Consider the following 22706-nt stretch of genomic DNA (forward strand, 5'->3'; position numbering starts at 1 on the left):
AATTCCCTAGCCCATGGGTAATGATCTGCTTTCCAGGGAGACCAGTATTTATCCAGCACTCACCAGGATGCCCAGCAGCCTCTCCTGCCAGTGGTCAGAAGCTCTGTGGTTCTGAGACACCACAAAAACCTATTTCTAGTGCAAGAGCTCCAAGCCAAGCTCCTCCTGTTAAAAAAACAGACTTGCTGGACCACATATCTAATAGAAGTATGGAAGAAAGTAGGACAAAACTGAAAAACGTCTGAGCAGATAAAAACCCACGAAGCTGAGGGATGAAGAAAGCAGGGAGGAGAGGGGGAGGAAACAGACATGAATGTTGTCAGATTTCTCTGGTGTGGTGAAGCACAAAGGGGCAGATTTGTTTTAAAAATAGGAATGACTTTCTACCTGATAATACTTTTTCTCGTGTCTGCTTTGAAGAAAATACTCTTTCAGCATAATTTTTGCTTTGCTCTCTTCAGCTGGGTTCCTTCCTTCCCTGCAGGCTGCTGACTTGAAGAAACACATTGCTCCTGTTTGTTTTCTGTCCTGGAAACTCTCTCTTTGAACTTGAAGGTGACACATATTGTAATAGCTGCCAGGAAAAATCTTTATCTTTGAGAGAGGGCAGCTTGGGCAGAACGGCAAGCTGGCAACAAATCCACCCACAAACAACCTTTTTGTGCCACATTTTCCTTGTGTGAAAACTGTCCTGGAGCTCAGCTCCCGGCACTCAGGGGGATGCAGCAGGATCCCAGCGACTGCTTTTGGGCAGCAGCGGAGCAAAGTGCTGCCAAAGTGCTTGGGTTTTCCCCCTCTGGACAGTGCAGGGACCTGGGAGGAGCAGGGAGCAGGTTGTTCCCCCTCCCAGTGCTATTGGTTGGACCAAAAATTTTTTTTTTTTTTTTTTTCCTCTCCTTCCCGCTATAAGTGGCAAAGCAGTGGCCGTGGGGCCAGCCCGGCCACCCCAGCCCAGCCCCGGGACCGAAGGACCCCCAGTGCCGAGGTTCTGTGCCCGGTCCATCCCTGCCCTCCTCCAGGCATCTCGCAGCAGCTTCCAGGCTCTCCGGCAGGCAGTAAGCAGATGCCTCTGGTTTATCCTCTGGGATACTGAGCAGGGCAGGGAGCGTTTCAGCATCCCAGGCTCTGCAGATCTTCGGAGTTCAGGGCTTGTGCCGAGTTTTTTCTCTGCTTTGTGTGGGGAGGGGTTTGTGAGAGCAGGGCTGGGGGAATGGGAAGCCCGTGGGTGTGTAATGTCCTTCTAAAAGTCGCTTTCTAACGAGGAATTTCTTTGTGGATCACTTGAGTCATCTTTAGAAACTGCCTCTGTTCTCTGCGGTGTTTTAAGTGTGGGAGTTACCTAAATTCTCGTTTCTGATTTTTCTTGCATCTTCTTTGATACCTGTGTTCCCTTCTGGAAGGTGGTGGCTTTGCAAGTCCAGGCAGCCACTGGAGGACAAATAGAGCTTTTAAATACAGCTTTTCTGCTTGCTTCCCAGTGGGTGTTGAGGGAGGGTTTGCAGGGGAACAGAGCTGTGTTGGGAGCTGCCAGCTGTGTGTTTGCTGGGCAGGTGCCTGCCTGAAGCTTTTAGTAACAGCTGGGGAGGAAAGAGCTAAAGCAGGGGCTGTTCTTGGACTCCTGGCTGATGTGACAAGCTCGAAGTAAGGACTGATACCTTCTGAGTTGTGGGAGCAGGCTGGCAGGAGCAGAACTGGGGAATATGGAAGCACAAGCTTTTACCTAATAATTAGCACATCTTTTTTCCTGTATGATGGAATAGCAGGCAGTTGCAGAGCTTCTGACATGCCATACTTGTAGCTGTGTCCATGAATGCAAACAGTTTTATTTTTATACAACTGTTCCACCCCTGTATCTGTCCAGACTTGTGGGATTCCATGTATGAGTGAAACCACCCACCCGTGTGTTTGCAAGATGGGGGTTTCTGTCATTAATTTTTTCTTCAGCAACTAAGCAGAAGTTAAGTTGATGCCTGTGACTCTGGTCCAGTTTGCATTTTGTAAGTAGGAGCTAATCTGTGGTTTAGAAATGGCTGTAGCTGCTTTTTAAATCACTGAACCCTAGCACATGGAAAGGGGGGTGGGGTGGAATTTTTAAAACAATTCACCTACCAATTAATCTTTTACCTTGTTTTGAGAGGAAGAGTGTTTTTTAAAAACAGCAGCAAAAAAAGCTACCAAAAGGAAACTGATTAAATTCTTAAGCCATGATGTACAAAGCAAATAGCTGATCAAGCAACCAAATATAGCTTTAAATTTTATTCTTTCTTTTTTTATGATAAAAGCACCCATGTACTTCACTTCTGTTACAACACTCCTCCCCCCCCCCCCCCCTCCCAAGTACAGAATTCTTGAATACAAACCAGTTCTTAATTTCTCCTTAAAGAACTCGGTACTGAAAAATGCATTATTAACACTTGCTAGAAAAATATGGGTTATGTGTTTTGGAGCTCACACCAAAACCTGTGGTTTGCACACACTCCTGTCCCTCAAGAGTTCAGTGCAAATGGAATTTTATTGCTCAGATTTTGGGCTGCAGCTCTGAGGAGCCAGTTCAGGGCTGGGATTTTACAGCTGATTCCTGACTTTCACTGCTCTTGGGGAGCAAGAAGGTGGGGGAGGTCTGTAGGATTGGGCTCTTAGGGCATTTCTAACAGGAGAAATTACTCCCTGCTGTAAATGATGGCTTCTCTCCATGTCTGCTGGTATCTTTCTCTTCTTGGATGTAAATAATGGCAGCTGCTCAAAAGGTGACAAGGTTTAGGATGCTCAAACACTTGAAAGTAAACATTCTCCAGCCCCTCTTGGCTGGCCTTTATTTTGGAAGCAGCCTTTCCATTGAACTGTACCATGAATGGAAAATCCAGACAAACAGTATGAAACAGCTGGTGGAAGCCCTGTCAGGTCCCTGTTCACATGGATGGAGAGGCAGCTGATGCTGTAGGATGCACTTTATCTCTGATGTGAGCCTTTATCCTGTGAATAAGACTTACAGATCACACCCATTGCACTAGGATATAACAAGCTTTAAGTAATTGCATTAAGTAAATTGATTCTTGGGGAATTTCTCCTGTGTAATACTTATGTGAAAAGAAGGTAATTCCATGTTACAGGATATCCCATGGCCCTTTCTGTGCTTTGTGCATGCTGATGGAAACTTGGGCTCCTTTACTGCAGTTTGGGTACCACACCTGTCATCACCTTCCTACCTCCATCATGGCAACAGGTTCTCACCATCACTCCACACAGCTCCCAGCACTGGGGGGGAACTGGGACATGGCTGAAACTTCCAGTGCTTCAGTGGAGAAAACTAAAGATGTGAGCCAGGGGACAAAATTGTCCCCTCACCAGCAGCCTGTGTGAATGGTGTCCTCTTAAGTTCCCTCCCTTAGGGAATGCACTGGGGGGGCTGAGGTGACAATTCTTTAAAGAACCTTGGAAAATTTATCTGATCTTTCCTTATGAGGTGATCCAGTCCACTGGACCACCACTTTTCATGGTGCTGCTGGGACCTGAAGTCCCAGGGGTGTTAAATGCCTCCCAACCAGCACTGTGCAATGTTTCCTGGGGCTTTGGGTATCCTCCTGAATCATAGCAGCTTCCTGGAGAGCAATGGGCAAGTTCTGGCTGTCAGGTGCCAGGCTTCCTCTGGGGTCACACTGAGATGTGGGTGTCCCCAGATGTGGGGAGGGCTGGGCTGTGTCCCCAGCTGTGGCCACCCTGTGCTCTGGATGTAGGAGTGCCAAGGCAGCAAAGCTGAGATTTCAGATGAGATTCTGTAACTTTAGCTGTGTGGAGTCACTTTTGCTTGAAAGGGTCACATAAATAATGCCTATAAAATAAACCTTTTCAGACCTGATCTGTAATTTTGTAATAAAAAATGCATTTTAAGTCAAAATAATTCAGCTTGAGTCATTGGTATCTCTTTTTTTTTTTTTTTTTTCCCTTTCATTTTTCTATTACAGAAGATGCAGACAGGGAAAATAACAAAGCAGAAATGTCTGAGATCAGTCATTTAATGTCTGATCTTGGTGGAGGGAGTGTGGGAGGAAGAAAGAGACCTCATATTTCATTTAGATACCCTGATTTGGAGAGGAGGTTTAAGCAGACGCCTCTTGAGACACCAGGACTCTAAAGGATTAAATGCTATTTAGATAAATGCACTCTTTCACTTCTGCAGCATGGCTTTAGAGGGACTGTGGCATGTATTCTGGCTCCACTTTTTTTATGCCAGGGTCCTGTAAAAACCTTATTTGTAGCCACTGGGCCAGGTGTGGGAACACTGAGGCTTCTCTGGGCTTCAGGGTCAGGATATAGCCCAGTTTTGACTCCCTGATGTGCTTTGACTGGAGGTTTTTGTGGATGGACAGCCCAGGACCAGCTCTCAGGATGTCACCCCAGCTGCCTTCTGTGGTGAATCGGTGCCCAGAGGCCAGGGCTGTTGAGTGATGAAATTTTTTATTCCAAAATACACTCCCTGCAAACCCTCCACTGGTGTCCAAAGGGAGCCTGCAGACTGCAAAAATGCTGCAGAGGCTGGGGCTCTGATGTGTAAATTGGTGGAAAGAAGTCCCTCAAAGGAGGATTATGAGTTGCTCAGTGCAGGGAAGTGGTCCTGAGAGGTCTAGAGGCAGAAAGTTGGGCTGAAATGAGGTCTGCATGCTGGGAGGATGCTGTGGAGCCCTGCAGAACAGGCAAAGAGGGGATGGCTGGTGGGCAAACCCTGTCCCAGCCTCTTACCCTCAGTCCCAGGAGATGCAGGGGCTGTGTGTACCTCCCTGGGCCTGTAGCCAAAAATCTCCTGCCAGAGATTGCCTCATTTTGGTGCTCAAAGTATTTCCCACAGAGGCTTTGCTCTGCTCCACGCTGGTATTGTGGAGAAGCACAAAAAAAAAGGCTTCTTGGTGGGGCAGCATTTACCTTCCCTGCAGTGTGTCCTGCAGCAGGATTTGGCTCTTCCAGGGGGATTCTGGGGTGTGTGGTGCCAAGTGTCCTGCCAGAGCAAATTCCTACTGTCAGAGCATGAGGATGGATGGACAGACAGATGGATGCTCCTGTGCTTTTCCAGCTTTTTCATCTCCCTTTGGAGGGAAGGCAAATAGGGTTTGTGTTCTATGGCAGGACAGGGCCAAAATGACATTTAGGACTTTGGAGCTGTTGGAAAGCAGGGCCAGGATTGCTTTCTGTCTGCACTGGAATGCAATAGGCAGGGTCCTGAGGAAGCAGAAAAGGCCAAATTAAAGAGTGCCTGGAAAAGGCTGGAGCCCCAGGGCAGGGTTCCTGACAGGGACAGAGCTGCTGCCCAGGGTGGGAGGGCTGTTGGGTTGATTTGTTTCTGACTGGAAACTTTGAGTCAGAGTTACAATTTTGGTTTGGATGCTGTCACAGAATTGCATGATTTTTGTAAACTGGCAATTCAAAACCCTCTTGTCTTCAGATGAATGTTTTCAGAAGACCCCCTCCTTCCACAGATGTCCCTGGTCTTTTTTTGTTCCTGGAGGTGATCCTAGTGATTGGTGTCATTTGGGATCCATCCCTCTCCTCCTCCTGCTCAGGATCCTGCTGTTTGGCATGGGACTCAGCAGCTGTTAACCCTGAGGGATTAAAGGTGATGGGAGGATGGCTGCATTTGTGGTCTGCTGAATTTAAATGCACAACACCAGTTGTCACCTGAACCTCTAAGGAAGAACAGGAAAAAAACCATTCCTGCTGGGAACAAACATGGCGAGGTGGCTTTTTGGAAACTTCTCTCCTGGAAAATCCTCCCACTTCTTTTCAAGACATCAAAGACCTTCTTGCTTTATGGTGCTTTGAGATGAGGGGAGCTTCAGATCAGATGATGGCTGTATGGGGGTTGGGAGACCACTGCTCCCAAGAGATCCCATGTGCTTCATGGGTGCAGGGATCTATAATCCACCTCTTTTGCCTCAAGCTGACTTTAATGCTGAACCAGCTGTCCCAGATTGTGAGGGTTCTTGTGTTACACCAGTGTCTAAGCAACAGAGGACTTAGAGCTTCTGGCAGAGCAAGAATTGCTCTCCAGTGTTTTGCTTGGACAGAGCAACAAGAAATCCCCTCAGCCATCTGGAACTCTGTCTGATGGACCAGGGTGCTGGATGTGCCTTTCTTTCTCTGCTAAGAAAACCGGAAGTGGTTCCTGACAGTAAATCCATGGCTGGTCCAGCCCACAGTGGTTGCTAGTTGGTTTTTCTGCAGGGAATTGGCTCCCAGCTATTCCCCATTGTCTTCATTTGGGAATATTCAGTTTTCCTGTGCTTCCAGTGGTCTCTGACCAAAGACCTCTTTACGAGTAACTCTGAAACCACCCTAAATATAGCACCCCTTCTGCTGAAAGGCATGCTGGGGTGGGAGAAAATAATGTACTTTATTTTAAATAAATGCCCCAAATGGTGGGAGGGAACCATTTGGACTTGGCAGACTTCTTGCAAGGCATTTGCTATTTGTTTGCCTTGGGTCTGGCTGCCCCTGGCAGTTGTTACCATCAGTCGCCTTTCTTATCTCCTCTTTTCTATAATAAACATTGGAGCAAAGGTTTGGAATTAGTCACTTCTGAGGCACTGCCTGCCTTTCCAGCTGCTGTCTTATCATCTCATTTTTGGACTCTTAAGACTTCTCCACTTTGTTCTGTGCCTCTTGGTTTGCCCCTCTTTGGCTGACATCTCAAAGAGCTCTTTAAAACACCCCATAGCTCTGTCATTCCCAGAGATGTGCTGGGTGCTAGAGAAATTTTTCTAGCATGACTTACCAAATCCAGTGGATGTGCTGGATGAGTTCTGGCTGTTCTCTGTTCAGATGAACTGGCTGCAGGGGCAGTGTGGGGATTCTGGAAGCATCCTGGAGGCCTTGGCACCATGTCCTGCTCTTTAGTACAGTCGGTGGTTTGAGGGAATGCAAACACAGACAGCACCTCCAGAAGCACAGGGATGTGTGGTCCTCATTCAGAAACCTGAGTAATTCCTACTGATTTGCTTCCACTTTAAAATTCCCTGGTTCTCTTGACCTGGTGTTGCTTCTGACGGTGCTGTAGGAGAGGGGGTAATGAGCAGCCCAGGGTGCCAGAATCTCACTCACTCTCTTCTGGTCTCTTCTCACTTTAAAAATACACAGAGCTCTATAATTCACTCAACACATGCAAATATTCTTTCCTATCTACCCTTGCTCTGCCAACAGAAAGCCAGACATGTTTCCCCTCTGGGACAGCCCGCCAGGTAAATGCCACTTGATGGATAAATGGATTTCAGTGCCACCTCTGGAAATGGCAGCACTGGAGCAGGGGACACAACAGCTCCTCATGGTCACCCTGCAGTGGGACAAAGGCATTCAGTGGGGATGCCAATGTTTAGTTCTGGATGGATTTTTTTTTTTTTTTTGTTGGATGCTTGAGCATGTCAACCACCTCTTGCCATAATCTCCCCTCATTAGCACCATATAATTTTTCAACTAAAAGCAGAAACTGCAGCTCTTGATCCATCTCTGTGGTGGGATGGGTTTTTTTGCACTGGGTAGGAGACACAGCCTGCCTGCTGTCACTTGAGAAAGCTGGACCTGGGGGCTTGGCCATGGATCATGGATCTTGACCAATATTCCAGCTTGCTGGATGGTGGTGTTCAATTCAAGGTAGAATTTTCTTTCTTGCAAAAACAAATCTAGTGAAAAAAAAAACAACAAATCACTCACCTTTGTTAAATATAAGTGACAACCTGGGCAGTTTCCAAGCTGTGTCTTGGCTCGGGTCTAGTTGTGACAGAAAAGGGACACTGATGATCTCTTCCAAGCATTCTATGGGTGGCAGATCAGAGCACACAAATACTTTGGGGTTAGTTCTGCCTCCCTGACTTCTCAGTGCCCTTTGTGTTGATTCCTGTGATGATGAATGGGAAATTCCTGGCCAAGAGACAGCAAACCCTATAACTGTCCTGTGTCTTCATAGTCCTGACACGTGAAATGAAGCTGATGAAGGCTGGTGTTAATGGATATGCTAGTGTCAGCCCCCCTGATAACTGCTTTGGGGAAAGGTTTCTTGATTGATGGCTGGAGAGGACTGCAAACAGCATCTCCCTGTGATTATCTGATGTGCTGGAGGAGGCTCTAACACCTCTCTGGTGTCTGGGATGGCAGGAGGCAGCCAGGCAGTGTCACCTGTGTCTGAGTCAAGGCTGTGCCTCAGAGCACTTTTTCTCAGTTTCGTGTCATTGGGGTCAGCCCAAAGTCAGCTTCCCCTCCCACCTCCAGTGCCAGCAGATTCTGTCTCCATGGCAGTGCCTGTAAATAGCATCCTCTGCTCTCCCAGGCTGTGTTGATGCTGAGTGTGGTGAAACTGTGTGCTTCACTAGACCCTGCACCAAACAACCAACAAATCTGTTAGAAATCAGTGAGTAATTTGTTGTGGTTACCAGGGAGATTGCCAAGTGCAAATTCAACCTGAAATAGCTCTGAGCTCATCCTCTCAGCAGCAGTGGTGCCTGGGCTGGAGCAGAGATGGGAAGGGACCAATGTCAGTAATGCTTCCATTCCACCAGCATTTGGGTGTTGTATGGGATGCTTTGCCAGAGAACTTTTGCCTTTATTCCATGTGTTATTTCACTTAAGTGTGTGAGGCTGATGGCTGAGCCTGAGCTTTTTACAATGCCTGGAAATTTGGCTTCCTCTGTCATCTCCCCTGTCTTGGAAACCTATCCCTGTGCAGGGATTGTGGGGAAAACTGAGATGCTTGACTTGTAGATAAGGGCTGGGTTTAAACAGTTAGTTGGATAGGTTTATCTGATGAGCCTCTCCCCTGCTGCTGCTCCTCCAGGGCTGGAGAAAGCATCTGAAAATCCTCACACTCCCCTGCAACACACCTGGGGCAGGAGCTTGAGAATTTGGGCTCTGCCATTATTCCCCACTGCAGTGTCCCCTGTGTGAGTAGAGCAGGACTTGAGTTTTGAAGGGCTGATGCCACTGGCAGGGTTTGGCAGCTTTCTGTGTCTGTCCAGCCTTGCAGTTTCTCCCAGGAATAAGTCCTCAGGGAACCCTAGGTGTGAGGACAGCCAAGGCTTGGGCAGCCACTGGGGTCACCTCCTGCCAGGGCACAGCAGGCAGGGTGGGAGCAGCCACTGCAAGCAGCAGGATGATTTTCTTTTCTTCTGCTGCAGAGTGCAGAGCTGGGGGATGGAAACTGGGTGATGGAAACTGGGGTTGGAGGGGGCTCTGGCAGGGCTGCTGGCAGTGCCAGTGGGAAATGCAGGACAAGGAGGTTGTGCTGCACTGGGTCTCTCTAGAGGTGCAGACAGGGCTCTGATAGCATCCTGCACCTTTCTCTGCTAAAATAAAGATGTTTCCAGGTGTACTTGCGTTAAATTAATTATTTTTTTCTGAAGAAATAGTTTTTACTTAGGGATGTCTGTCTGTAGGAGGAAGTGCTGCACTTGGATGCTGTAGGGAGGAGGCTGACAAAAGTGTGGCAGTGATATCTCTGCTCCCTTTTTTTGGTTTTTGCTCCCCATTGGGTTATCAAATACATGAAATAGCATAGAAATACATCAGCATATCACCTGGCAGCTGTCCTGATAAAGCAATCCATAAGCCATTTACCAGAAGTCCACTAATGGCTTTCACTGAATCTTTTAAGGCATAGTTACCAGTGACTGAAAACAGATAACACAGAAGCTGAGCCCCTGAAATATAATCCATGAACCAAGTCACACCGTGCAAAACCACTATCTTTATTTTTTTTTTTTTTTTTGGTGTGGGGTTTAACCTCATGGCTTTCTGAAGCAAGGGATGAAAGTTACACTTATAAAACCAGCACTGGTATTTTTGTATTTTGGAAGTCTTCTATTATAATTTTACAAGCATGGAGCAATCTGTCCTTGTGTTCTTCCAAGCCTTTTGGTGGAGATATCTTCCAGATCCTCTCTTGAGCCAACATGGAAAGTGGTTTGGTGACATGGCCAAGTTCCTCAGCATCAGAGGCAGCTGTGTCACAGCCACCAATGCATTCACTCATCAGCTCTCAGGAAGGGCTTCATGAAACCCTAACAACCAACTGGAGCAGGTTGGCATTTGAAAGAAGGCCATTTTTCCATGAGGAGTTTAAATAAGATTTAAGTGAAAGAGTCCTGAGTTCACCCCCCCACACCTCTGCCTTTGATAGCCCCAGCAGTGCTCTCAGGGCTGTGCCTGGGCCATCCCATGGCTGGGTTTGGGTCTCTGTGACTCTGCTGCATAGCTCAGCCCTGTGTCCCTGGCCACTGTGTCCCCCAGGCTGCTCGTAACTGATCTGCCAGGCAGCTAAACAAACCTACAAATACCACCCTGGCATTTTATCCCTTGCTTTCAGCAGCTCTTTGGAGATGAGGCACTGGGTGTCTAACACACGTGTCAATTCTTTGCAGGTGGTACTTGAGTTTTCCTTTGCTGCCTCTTTTCTGTGGGGTGGAGCAGTGGGTGTTAGTGGTTGGGGTTGGCATCCCTGCAGGTTTTCAGTGTCTCCCTTCCCTGTGCCCCCATCTCTTCACCTCCTTGCTGTTAAGGTGTGTTTGCTTTTTGGCTACCTCTGGGCGATGAAAAACTTTGCTGTGCTTTACAGACCCTGGAGTTGGCCAGGACCAATCTAATCTTGCTCAACACTGGCATAAAGCAGGCAAAACCTTGCTCCTGGGCTTGCACAGCTGAGAGGATGATTTGGTTTAAGAGATGCAGCATGATCAAAGGGATGGTGGAGTAGTTGCTATGGCAGGGAAAGTCCTGGATGATTTGGAAGCCTCACCCTTCCCCAAGTATCCAGCAGTGGAACATGGCTGCTTGTGGGCTCTAATGCAATTGTGGTTTTAAAAAAAAGCAATCCACTGTTTCACATCTGCTTTAACTTTTTGACAGTTTCCTCTGGCACTCGTGTGCAATTAGCACTGTTTTTTGTCACATGGAGCCAGTCCTCTTGTAGTTTGATTTGAACAGTAGTTTGACAGCTAGCAGCAATTGTATCGAGAAGGGCTGTTTCTCTTTGCAGACTGTTACTCATTGTCCCCAAATTTATTGCTTCACTGCTGCTTGAAAAAGAAAACAAAATAATTTTTGGGACCTGGATCCAGCCACAGAGCAGAGGATGGCTTAATCAGTCGTAAGTGGTTGTACCAACCCCAGTTCGTTTATTTCTGTGCTTAAAATCAAGCATTCTTCTAAGTATCTTATTTCTCTTATTCCAAAGTTTGTATTTAATAAATCCAACAGTTCATAAACTTTGCCCATTGCTGCAGGACTGAGCATTGGTGGAAATGCTGCAACCTGGAGTGCTGCTGTGAGACCCTCAGTGGGAGCAAAGGAGAGGGGAGGGGATGGGACCTCCTCTTGCCTCAGAGCATCCTGGCCCTGCCCTGGGAAGGTGGGGATGAAGGTATTTGCTGATTCAGCAAATGGGACACAAATTAAATTTAGCAGCTTAAATAACCTTGCCTCTCCATATTGATGTCTCTTGCCAAGTATTAGTCTACTACTCTGACTATTTCCAAAGACACAAAGGCAACTGAAATGTTGCTCAGTTACTCAAAAACTGGAGTGGGAGGGTGTTGTGGGGTAGAGAATTCCCTTGTCCCCCATCTCTGAAAGAAACTCCAACCTGCAGATCAGAGCACTCAGCTGGGCAGCTGCAAACCAGGGCTGGGCTCCTGCCTGTGGGCTGGGAGCTTCTCTCTGGTTTTAGCTGAAATTGAATCTTAACTCTGATGAAAGATGTAAAGATTTATTTTTTTTTTTTAAATAAAGTAAGAAGCAATGTTTTTTAACCGACCCCATGGAGAATGCTTTTTAGTGTAGACCATGCCCAGCTCTGATCTAACATGATCTCCAGGGAGACCTGGGATCCTTATCACTTTATGAAAAATGAGTTTTTCATTCCTGTATCACACAGGCACTTTGAAAGCATTATCCCTGACTCCAGAGAAATGGGCTCATACATTTTAATGCTGTTATTAGAAATTGAATTGACAACACTTATCCTCAGCAGAAATTGCTGTGCAGCATTGGGGGGGGGGGGTGTTGGAAATATGCAGAAAGCATTGGTGGAGACTTCAGAGAGCTCTCATCACCCTGAGATGTGTGTGCTGCTGGTGCTGTGTCTCTGCTGAATGAAAAGAGCAAGGTTTGATGTATGCCAGAGAAAGGGGAAAGCTTTTGGGGTTCAAAGCACCAAAACAGCCTCTGCACTTAAAGGTGGAACATACCCAGACCTTACATGGTGGTGGGGAAAGCTGCACGGCTCAGGGATTGTGTATCCCAGGGTGTTGTGGAGGTGTTGTGCACAGGTACTTTATTTTTTTTTTGTCCTAATAAGTGTAGAGAGACTGAGCTGGATGAGTGCTGGCTTGAACTGGCACATGAGGAGCTGTTGAAGTCCTCAGATTTTGAAAGATGCCTTTGGGACGAGAAGCAACAAGGGACTACAACAACAACAACAAAAAACAAAAAACCAAAAAACAAACAAAAAACCTGAAACCAGGCTCCTTTCAAAATCTTATTTGTTTATTTATTTATTTATTTATTTGTCATAAATGAACTTGAACCAGCTGATCTCTGCTCCTCTCAGGGCAGATTGCCTTTGAGGAGGACTTGGTTGCAATGCATCAAAGCGCTGGAGTTGCTAAGCTGGGAGTCCCTGTTAGGGCTCCAGGTTTTTCTGGAATCTGGCTGAGTTGTCTGGTGTTACCAAGGTCCTTTGTCTCTTGGAGGGCAGCCAGGGCAAGTTTGGTAAGATCTGTGTGAGTGCTCTCCTGGTCTGGAAGGGCTTCAACTTCCCAGCAAAAGGAGAGAGGCAAAGAGCATGGCTGGGCAGTGATGTGTGGGCATTGAGTGAGCAGGGATTCAACCAGAGGCTTGATGGGCAGATTTGCAAAATATTAACATAATAAGTGACTGAGGCCAACTCTGGCCACAAAGGAATCCTGAGCAAAGGGGAGAGTTAAATGACAGGTCTTTCAGTAGAGGAAATACGTGATAATGCAGGACCAGAGAAAAGTGTCTTAGAAAGATGCACCGTGGTTCCACCTTGCAAGTGAGTGGGTGCTTGTGGGCCTCCTCACCCCTCTCTGGTTGGTGTCTTCTTGAATTGTCCTGGAACACATCCCCAGCCTGTCCTGGAGCATGTTCCCTGGCACAGGCAGTGAGTGCCTGTCTGATGTGCTGCCAACAAAGCAGCTGTGAATGTGAAGCCCCTGCAAGGTGAAGGGTTTTCACTTCTGCCCTTCTTCTTGGTGCAACATGGTCCAGCCTGGCTGAGCCTTGGTTGTAAATATCAGGGTGTGAGGGAGTTGACCCTTTCCTCCATTTAAAAATGCATTCATCTGAGGCTGGAAATGAAAGCAAACCCTCCCAAAGCGGTGGTTTCTGAGAATAACTTCTGTGACCAATCCAACCCCTGGAGGGGACTTTGGAACTTTGTTTTTCCTTGTGAAGAATGCCCAGCATTTGTCCTGACAATTAGTCAGAGCACCCAAAAATACCCATCAGCCCTGCAAGCTGATCTCCTCTGGCTCTTGGAGAGGAGACAGACACAGGATTATGCTCTGGGGGGCTTTGGGAAAGGTTATTTTTAAAATGGCCGTGTAACAGGGCGTGATTCAGCCACCAGTGCTGTCCAACAACTGAAGGTATTCGTAGCCAAATGCCAATCTGTGCTTCAGGCAACTGTCCAGAGCTTGGGGTGATGGGCTGGTGGTCCTGCTAAACACATATGTCAGGGCTGTCCTGTCAACTCTAAATCAGTGCTCAGGTCATGGTCCTGAGCCAGGTTTGGGCAGTGCTTTGCTGGTGTTCTGGATGCCAGGGAGTCTTCCCAAGAGGCATGCCAGTGCTCAGAAGGACACCTCCTTCCCATGGAAAGGTGGCCTGGACATGTCCTTCCCATTGAAGTTGTGGCATAGCCAGGCAGGGTGCTTCTGCCCAGCCCTCTTCTGAGAAGCATTTGCCTTGCCCATCACCTCTGACCACCTGAGCTGAAGCTTTCTCCTCTCAGTGTGTCCCATGTGCTGAATTTGTGGAGGGTGTGTTGCCAGAATCCCAGTCCACCCACAAGTGGCCCTTTCTTTTCCCCTGAAAATACAGCTCTTTGAGGAGAAACACCAAGGCTCCTTGGGCACTCAGCTTGGGTGGGTGCTTGGCCCCCTGCTCTGTGGGGGCAAAGGAAGGAGCTCTGCAGAACAAGCTGCCCAGCAGCTTCCTGGGGACAGGATGTTTTGCTCTGAAATATCACACAGTAAATGTCCCCAGCCTTCAGAAGAGCTTGGGCACAGCCTGCAGTGCTCCCTGCAAGTGCTTTGTGCTGCCAGGTGCTGTGGAATGAAGGCAGGAGGATGGCAGAGCTGCTGGAAACCCACGGGGGTGGGGGAGGGAGGATGCTGGAGGGGATGTGTGCTGTAGCTGATGTCTGGGTAGCTGTTAATTTCTGATTTGTAGTGGGGAGATTTCCAGGGAAGGTAAATGTCCCAGCTTTCAAGCAGTGCTGCAGACTAATAGCTGAACTTCCTTCTGTGCTCTCCACAGTGAGCTGTTTAATTTCACTGGGGAGAGCATTGCCCCTCCAGCTGTCATGCCTGTGAGACACAACTGAAAGCAATTAGGAGCACAGAGAGCATAATGGAGGTTGTGAAATATTATTTCAGTAATGGCTCACTAACAGCTTGGTGAAAGCCTGACGTGAGCATTTATTGTGAGGGTTTGGTGGGATTATATGTTAATTGTTCATAAGGCCTTATCTTTCCTGGAAAACACTGCCATGCTGCCTGGCTGGGATCAGTGTGGTATTTATTTCACAGGGACTTACATTACTTTTCTTAGCTAAGCCATGGGGGGAAAGCTGTGACTGGCAAACCTTTGCCTCATGTTTGAATTCAAGTTGTTCGTCCTCTGTGTGACCACATCTAAACTTGAACCAGGACAGACCCCTGCAGTCAGCTGAGGAACTCCCTTGTCCTAAGTGTGGAGTTCTGGGGTAATGAGTTGGGGAATAACTGGGATGTGGTGCAGCTTGCTTGGCCTCAGGGAGGGCTCCTCTGAGGGCTACATCAGCTCTTGTACTTCTGGTAACTGAGGCACTGTTCTTCATCCTGCTGAGTTAGAGGCTTTTTAACCCAGTCATGGGCTTGATGCTCTTACAAGGCATCTGAATCAGCCCAGTCTTGGCAGTTTGTGTGGATCTTTCTCCCAGGAGTTGCAAAGGAAGTCCTTGTGTCTCCTTGGGGTGGCAGGAATCCAGGGACATTCATACCTGTCATTTCCACCTTGCAGTTTGTGCAAGGGTGCTGCAGGCAGCCTGCCGAATCCCCCTCCCCCCCCGGGCTGCTGAATCCCCCCTCCCCAGGCTGCTAAATCCCCCCCTCCCCAGGCTGCTGAATCCCCCCTCCCCAGGCTGCTGAATCCCCCCCTCCCCAGGCTGCTGAATCCCCCCCTCCCCAGGCTGCTGAATCCCCCCCCCCCCCCACGCTGCTGAATCCCCCTCTCTCCCGAGGCTGCTGAATCCCCCCCTTCCAGGCTGCAGATCTCCCCTCTGCAAACTGAGTCGAGGCAGAAAGATGTGGGAGGCAGAGCTGGAAAGAGAAAGGTGGCCGATGTCTAACCTAGGGCATTTAAGACTGTCACAATTGTCTTTCTAAGACATTTTAAAAAAATAAACCATAACCTAAAAAGAAAAAGAAAAAAATCGTCAGCCTTTTGGGACTTGTCTGTTCCTTCTTGAGCTTGTAGTGAGTGCCTGACTGTAACTGAGAGGACCGCTCAGCATCCTCGGTGCTGGGAAACGCGGTTCCTGCTCTGTAACCTGTAGCGCAGATCCACAGCAAGAGGGAGCAGCAGGCACAGGAGGAACTGGAGCTGCTGGGAAGCTCTTCCTGGGCAGCACCCGGTGCTGTTCCAGCCTCTTCTCACCCCGGTTCTCTTTGGGTCTTTGTGGTGCCTGCATCCCACGGCGCTGCTGCTCCTGTTCTCCAGCCCGGACTTGGACAGGAGAGGAGCTGAACAAAGCCTCGAGTCTGCAAATCAGCTCCTGATTTATGCGCAGACGTTTTGCCCCCAAGCCTTGGTGTCACTTGGCTTTGGGCAGCAGCCGGGGGGCTGCCGGGGCAGCAACAGGTGATGGGGAGAAGTGCCAGTCAGGAGCTGGGTGGAAGCTGCAGAGCAGATGGCAGCAGGGAAATAAATTTGGAGCTGCCATGGAAATAGTCCTGGAAACAGTCCAGCCTGTGGATGGAGGCAGATGGGAAAAGCCCAGTTTATATCTCTTTCCATTTTTGCTATTTTTCAGATGCTTTATTGTTTTTTTAATATTATTATTTTTATTATTTTATTCCCCTATCTCTGGGCCATTCTTTCCTGTCTGTAATTACACCCTCATCCTTATTTTTTTCCTTCCTTCCTATCCCTCCTTTCATTCTCCCTCCCCCCCCCCCCCTTTTTTTTTTTTTTTTTAACTCACATTATTTCTAACTTCATGGAGGGTTACCCAGTCTGTTTCTGCCTATTCCCAGTTCCTCTATCCCTACTCTATAGCAGATCCTAAAAGCTCCTGCTGGCACTGAAAGGCTCAGCACACAGAGCTGTGGGATGGAGTTCAGCATTCACTGTGTGCTTTCCTTCTCCATGGGGATTTCCTTGGGGCTGGTGTGTTCCTCCCTCTGCCACTGCAGTCACATCCTGACTGGATTTGTTCTGGATGTCTCTGCCTGGTGTTCACCTGAGTGCCTGCAGGATGTTTTAGGGATGCAGAGGTGTAGAATGGGGTAGATAAACCAGGTTTTGCATCTTCTGGAGCACTTTTTGTGATACTGTAAAGATAAACTGTTGGTTGTTGGTTTTGAATTTTTTTTTTTTTCCTTCAGCTGTTTGAAAAGATAAAAGATAATGTGAAAACAGCTGGTTTTGGTTCAGGTGTGCTGATGGGTGGCATGCTGAGTCTCTGACTGGTGGGGGGAGCAGGGGCATCCCCTGGCAGCCTTCTCCAGAGAGCCTGCAAACACTTTTCTGCAGTACCAGTCACTGGCACAGAACCAGGGTTGGGAGCAGGAAGCACACAGGACAGAGTGCTTGGAGAGCTGGACCAGCCCCAGGTGTCACTCCTGGGTCCCAAACCTGCCCAGTGGGGCTGCTGCCTCCTCCATCTTGCTGATGGACCAGCCACAAGATCAGATCTCGGCTCTTTTTTGGAGAGAGGTTGTATTTGTCTCTTTTCCACTTAAGCCCAACCCCTTTTGGCTTCCTGCAAAGTCTTTGTATTAAAAAAAAAAAATAATTTTTTTCCAAAAATTTTGTTTAGTTTCTGCCTCCAGAGAGCCAGGGGATGTTTAACTGGCTGGGCAGAAGTGTGGTCTCTGCCACTGCATGGAAATTAAGTTGGATTTAAATATTTTTAAAAAACCCTGAATCTACTGGGCTGTTTCTTGAAGAAAGTGCAGTATTTGTGCAGATGGTGAGGAGGAGAAAACCTGGCTGTGTGTGAGTGCTAAACCCCAGGCTGATGGGATCATGATGTCCTGCACTGTCCCAGCAGAGCAAGAGAAGGGCAGAGCTGAGCTGCAGGACGTGGGGCTTGGGTTTTTTGGGAGCCCAGTGAAGGGCTGCTGGACTTTTCTGTGTGCATTGCTGAGCAGTATGTGTGGAAGCAGAAGGTTCAGTGATACCCTAAGAGGTGGACAGGTGCTCCCCTCCTGTTCTGATTCTTTCTTTGATGATGGTGACTAATAGTTCATCAATGCCTGGGTTATACCAGCTCTATTTAGGACTCTCTGCCTGTTGAGTGACAGCAAGATGTGTGAGCAAGCTGAGATGCCCAGACCTTTTCTGGAAGGACTGTTAGGGCAAGGAAATACTCTGGAAATCACAATGTGAATAATTTGTCTATCCAAGTGGATGACACTATGGCCCAGCCATGCCACTTTGCAGTCATACCTGTGCAGTGGGGTCATTGTGTCCACACCAGCTTCCTGGAGTCCTGAAAACCTCCAGGACAGGTTTAATGTTAAAAACAGGAAAACCCAAGCCTGTGTGCCCTGCTGTGTGCCCACAAATAGGTTTGTAGCACTCTTCCCTCTGGCCCTGGTGGATGTGCAGTGCTCAGCTAGCAAGGGCTCACACAGGGCTGGAACACCTCTTTTCTGGGGCATGATCCCCTTCCTGGAGGTTTCTGCATGTTTCACAGGATAATGATATTTTTCCTTGGCACTAGTGTTGTTCCTTGCACCACTGGTGTGTTTAATCACCAGTGCTCATGGGGCTGAAGAGGGGCTTGATGAGGAGATGGGAATTATTCAAGGTCAGATGGCTAAAACCAGATGAAAAAAACAAGAGCAGCCCTGATCTCTCAGCAAGGGTTCCCACCCTGTCCCTACTCCCCTAGCCCAGGAGGTCATGAATTTGGACAAAATGGCCTTTTTATTACAGACTGCTCTGGGGGGTTGCTGGAGGCTTTGCCAAGTGAGCTGTGCCATGAAATATGGTGACAGCAAGTTGGGTGGGAATGTTGAACTGCTTGGGGGTAGGAAAGCTCTGCAGAGGGATCTGCACAGGTTGAATCAATAGGATGAGGCCAAGTTCTGAGGTTTAACAAGGCCAAGTGTGGGGTCTTGCATTTCAGTCACAACAACCTCAGACAATGCCACAAGTTTGGGGAAGAGTGGCTGGAAAGCTGCCCAGTGGAAAAGGACCTTGGGGTGATGTTGACACCCATCTGAAGATGAGCCAGCAGTGTGCCAGGTGGCCAAGAAGGCCAAGAGCATCATGGCTTGTGTCAGGAATGGTGTGGCTAGCAGGAGTAGGGAAGGGATTGTGCCCCTGTACTGGGCACTGGTGAGGCTGCACCTCAGACCCTGTGTTCAGTTCTGGGCCCCTTGCTACAAGAAGGGAATTGAGGTGCTGGAGCTTGTCCAGAGGGAGCTACCAAGCTGGGGAAGTGTCTTGAAAACAAGGGGCCCAAGGAGTGGCTGAGGGAAATGGGATTGATTTGGAGAAGAGGAGGCTGAGGGGAGACCTTATTGGTCTCTACAACTACCTGAAAGGCTGTAGGGAGATGGGTGTTGGTCTCTTCTCTCAGGTAAATAATGATAGGAATAATAGGAATAGAGAAAATAAGGCTGAAGTTATGGCAGGGGAAGTTTGGACTAGATATTAGGAAGAATTTCTTTACTGAAAGAGTAGTCAGGCACTGGAATGGGATGCCCAGGGAGGTGGTGAAGACATCATCCTTGGAGGTGTTAAAAAACCACAGAGATGAGGCACTTCAGGACATGCTCTAGTGGGATGGTGGGGTTTTTTTATTTTTATTTTCTTTTTTTTTCTTTATTTTTTTTTCTTTTTCTCTTTATTTCCTTTTTTTCTTCTTCTTTTTTTTTTTTTTTTTTTTTTTTTTTTTTTTTTTTTTTCTTTCTGGGTTAACAGGCAGGGTGATCTCGGAGGCCTTTTCCCAACGTGACAATTCTCTGAGTCACAGGCACCAGCAGAGCTGGGTCTTCCCCCTGATTTTTGGCCAAGGTTTCCTTCTCTTGCTTCCTCTAATCCATCCCTGTTGTCATGCTGCAGACACACGTGTGTCTCTGTGCACATGGGACATTCTGATGCCACTGTGATGCTGTCAGACTGCAGCAGCCATCTCTGCAGGGGGATGTGGCAGCTGCTGGCACTGCCCAGTGATGCTGTTCTGCCTTTTGGGGCAGGAAGCAAAGGTTACTGTTTCTAATTGAAATCTGAGGATATTCTGGAGGAATCAGGAAATGGCTGCTGGGTGGGAGGGTGCCAGCACTTTGTGTAGGGAAGAAGGAAGGAATGAGACTGCTCAACGGTGCAAACTCAACATGCATTGCCAAAAATGAACTCATGCCTGTAAACATTACACTGTGCACAGCAAGATTAGCACAGGAAAATACCAGTTGTTAGGGTTCCTGTTACCATCTGAATTATGAAAACATTTTGCCTGAGTTTATAGATGAGCTGGGGCAGAGTAACGTTGGGTTTTTCCAAGCCAAAGTGTTTCAGTGTTTTACCACATTTCCCAGCCTCAATCTGCTACACAAGTGGATCCATGCTGTGCTCTTTGGGGGCAGCAATGCTGTCAAGTCTGGCCTTTTCCAGGCCATGCTGGAAACTGGGAGGTGTCAGGATGCTGGTGAGATGGTGACTTTCCATGTGTGCTATCCGGGGGACTTCACATGGGTGGGAAGGGCCAAGGGAGTCACCAAGCTCGGGGCTGGGGGCTGTGAACATCCTGCTGCATGTGTGTGCTCAAGGAGTTCTCAGGAGATTATTCCTGGCTCAGGGAGTTCTCAGGAGATTATTCCTGGCTCAAGGAGTTCTCAGGAGATGTTCCTGGCTGTAGCCACTCAGGCTGCAGATGCTGACTGCAGTTTGGAGGCCAGACACTACTGTGATGGGCTCCACGGAAGGAATGATAAACATTGACTCTTCCCAGTGGCTGCAGGAAGGTTAAAATGACTTTCCCACAGCCGTGCTGTGGGTCAGTGTCAAGGCAGGATTAGCAGCTGGGTGTCCCTGGCTCTGAGCCTCTGCTGCCACCAATTGATAACCTGGAGCTGCCAGAGCCTGGGCACCCCCCCAGGGGAGCCCTGAACCAGAGCTCCCTCCCCTCCCTGTTTGACTTGGGTCGGAAGGGTTTGGTTGGAGCTGTGGAGCTGAGGTCTTCCAGGGAGCTTCATGGACACCTGAGGAGAGAGAGGACAGAGACATCAGCCAGTGGTCTCTGAGCCATGTGCTGGGAAATGGGCCCAGCCACAGTGTTTGGTACCAGTGAAGACCATAGTCACAAAACCCGGCTTTCTAAGTGCTGCTGTCCAGGGCTTTGCTCCCTGTGGTCAGTTAATGTCTTGGGTTTCCTTAGGGTAAAAGCTGGAGAAGGACCAGGTGCAGTAGTTTTACCAGAAGTACAGCATTGAACTTGCCTTACATTGAAGGCAAATCTGACTTCTTCCCTGGAAGGTAACTTCTGTTACTTCTGTGGCATCTTAGCAGAGGTATTTATGGCATTTGTGGGCCCTACAGCCAGGGGACAGCCCCTTGCTTGTTCTTGGGACCAAAACCCCACTGGCATCTGTGGGACTGTGATCCACCTGCTCCCTTCAGCAGCAGCAGCAGCATTAACATGGGCTCTGTAATTTAGCTCACTTCTGTTATGAGACAAAATCTAACTCTAAAGCCAAGGCCAAATGTAGTAGTACCATGGGGTCAAGTTCCTGAGGCACCCTCTGCCTTGGGGACTAATTTGGGTGCTGAGTAGCCAGGCAGGTATTTACATGTTGCCTACAGAGTCCTAGAGGTCTCTGGGTCCTATTCTTCTCCCTCAGATCACCTAAAATGGTAAGAATTTTTAAGGGGGATTAAGGTTGTGATCTCTGGGGAGGGGAGTGGACATCTGGTAGGAGTCCTGTCCATATTAATAGCCTGCGTTTAAATGTATGGTATCAAACAGGGCAGCTCCTGATCAGCCAAGAGCCTGTGACTTGTTAGCTCAGGGGCTGCTGGGGGCTTTGGGCTGCTCACCATGGCTTTCCACAGGCACACAGGTAAGGTGGATGGGCTGCCAGGTGCTGGGGGAGAAGCCCTGAGTGTGCAGTGCCTGGTAAAAGGGGAGGAAAGTTGTGCTAAAAGGCTCCTGCACCAGCAAAATAACTTTTTTTTTTTTTTAATCTGGTACAAAGCCTTGGCAGTCTGCAGCTGTAACTAATGATGGCAGAGTGGGAGGACTGGTGCTGGGAGGGGGGGGGTGGTGGCCTCATCCATTTTGGAAAATGCATTTGGATGGTAAGAGCTTTTGGATCTGCTGCTGGGGCTCAGGTGTTGGTTGAGGAAGACTGAGTGAAAATGGGGGGTGATGCTGTGCCTGGCTGGGGCAGGGATTGCAGTGGGCAGGGGAGACACAGAGCAGAGGGGAGAGTGCAGAAGCCCCAGCATGGGAACCCAGAGGGTTTCCTCTGCTCTGCTGGGAGGTTTGTGCTTTCTCCCTCCTCTCTGTGTTTGTCATGTACATCATCAGGCTGACCCTCTCTAGTCATAGGAAAATAACAACTTTTCCTTCCTGTTAACACTGTCAATAATCTTGAGGGAGTGTTTTGCATGTCCCTGGTGGCATGTAGGGTTATTGTGTCTTCCCATCTGTGACTAATCTGCTCCAGCCCTCCAATTACAGACCCATCGGAAGCTCTTTGGGGTTTTTAAAAGCTTATCCGATTCTTAAAAGCCAACCATGTGTGTGTGTGTGTGTCCCCAGCATGCATTTCCAGCCCTAAATCCCAATGCAGAGTGGGAGGACCATTGCATCTCTTGATGAAACACAGCTCAAGGGAGTTGGGCATGCCTGGGGAGAGGGTGTGAAGTTTGGGACACAGCTCCTGTGTGGGCATCCAACCAAACTGCTGCACAGCAGGAGCCTGGGGACAGTGGTGGCCATGACAAAATGTGGGGAGAAATACAGAAAAAATAGAGCTGGGGAAGGAAGTCCTAACACGCTGTTCAGCTTCACACTCAGCCTCCCAGGCAGGAGGCTTCTTGCATGGCGTGTAACAACTGAGGACTTGCTTGTGTGACACAGATGTACATTCTGTAAGGTACCTTTCAGAGTAAAATCTGATTTCTGTGGTATCATTTTGAAACACCCCAAAGCTGTTTAAAAGATCAATATATTCAACTAAAACGTAAGAAGACATTTATTTTTTTAACTTCAG

At 48.3% G+C, this 22706-nt stretch overlaps 1 protein-coding gene across 4 annotated transcripts in view; it reads left to right on the forward strand.

Annotated features, from left to right (window-relative positions):
• Positions 1-916: 916 nt before the first annotated feature.
• FHL1 (four and a half LIM domains 1) overlaps positions 917-22706 on the forward strand; it is a 31764-nt gene continuing 9974 nt past the window's right edge. Inside the window, exon 1 of one of the 4 annotated variants that reach the window (XM_071758040.1) lies at positions 917-1055. Coding sequence is in view for 2 of the 4 variants with exons in the window: in XM_071758037.1 (XP_071614138.1) it covers positions 21527-21548 (22 nt within the window). In the remaining 2 variants the exon portion in view is untranslated. Of the gene's footprint in view, positions 1056-21317; positions 21343-21395; positions 21549-22706 lie in introns of those variants that run through there. The other 3 variants (XM_071758039.1, XM_071758037.1, XM_071758038.1) reach the window with 3 other exon arrangements.

This window comes from Heliangelus exortis, chromosome 14, assembly GCF_036169615.1.
Source record: "Heliangelus exortis chromosome 14, bHelExo1.hap1, whole genome shotgun sequence".
Lineage (NCBI taxonomy): Eukaryota > Metazoa > Chordata > Aves > Apodiformes > Trochilidae > Heliangelus > Heliangelus exortis.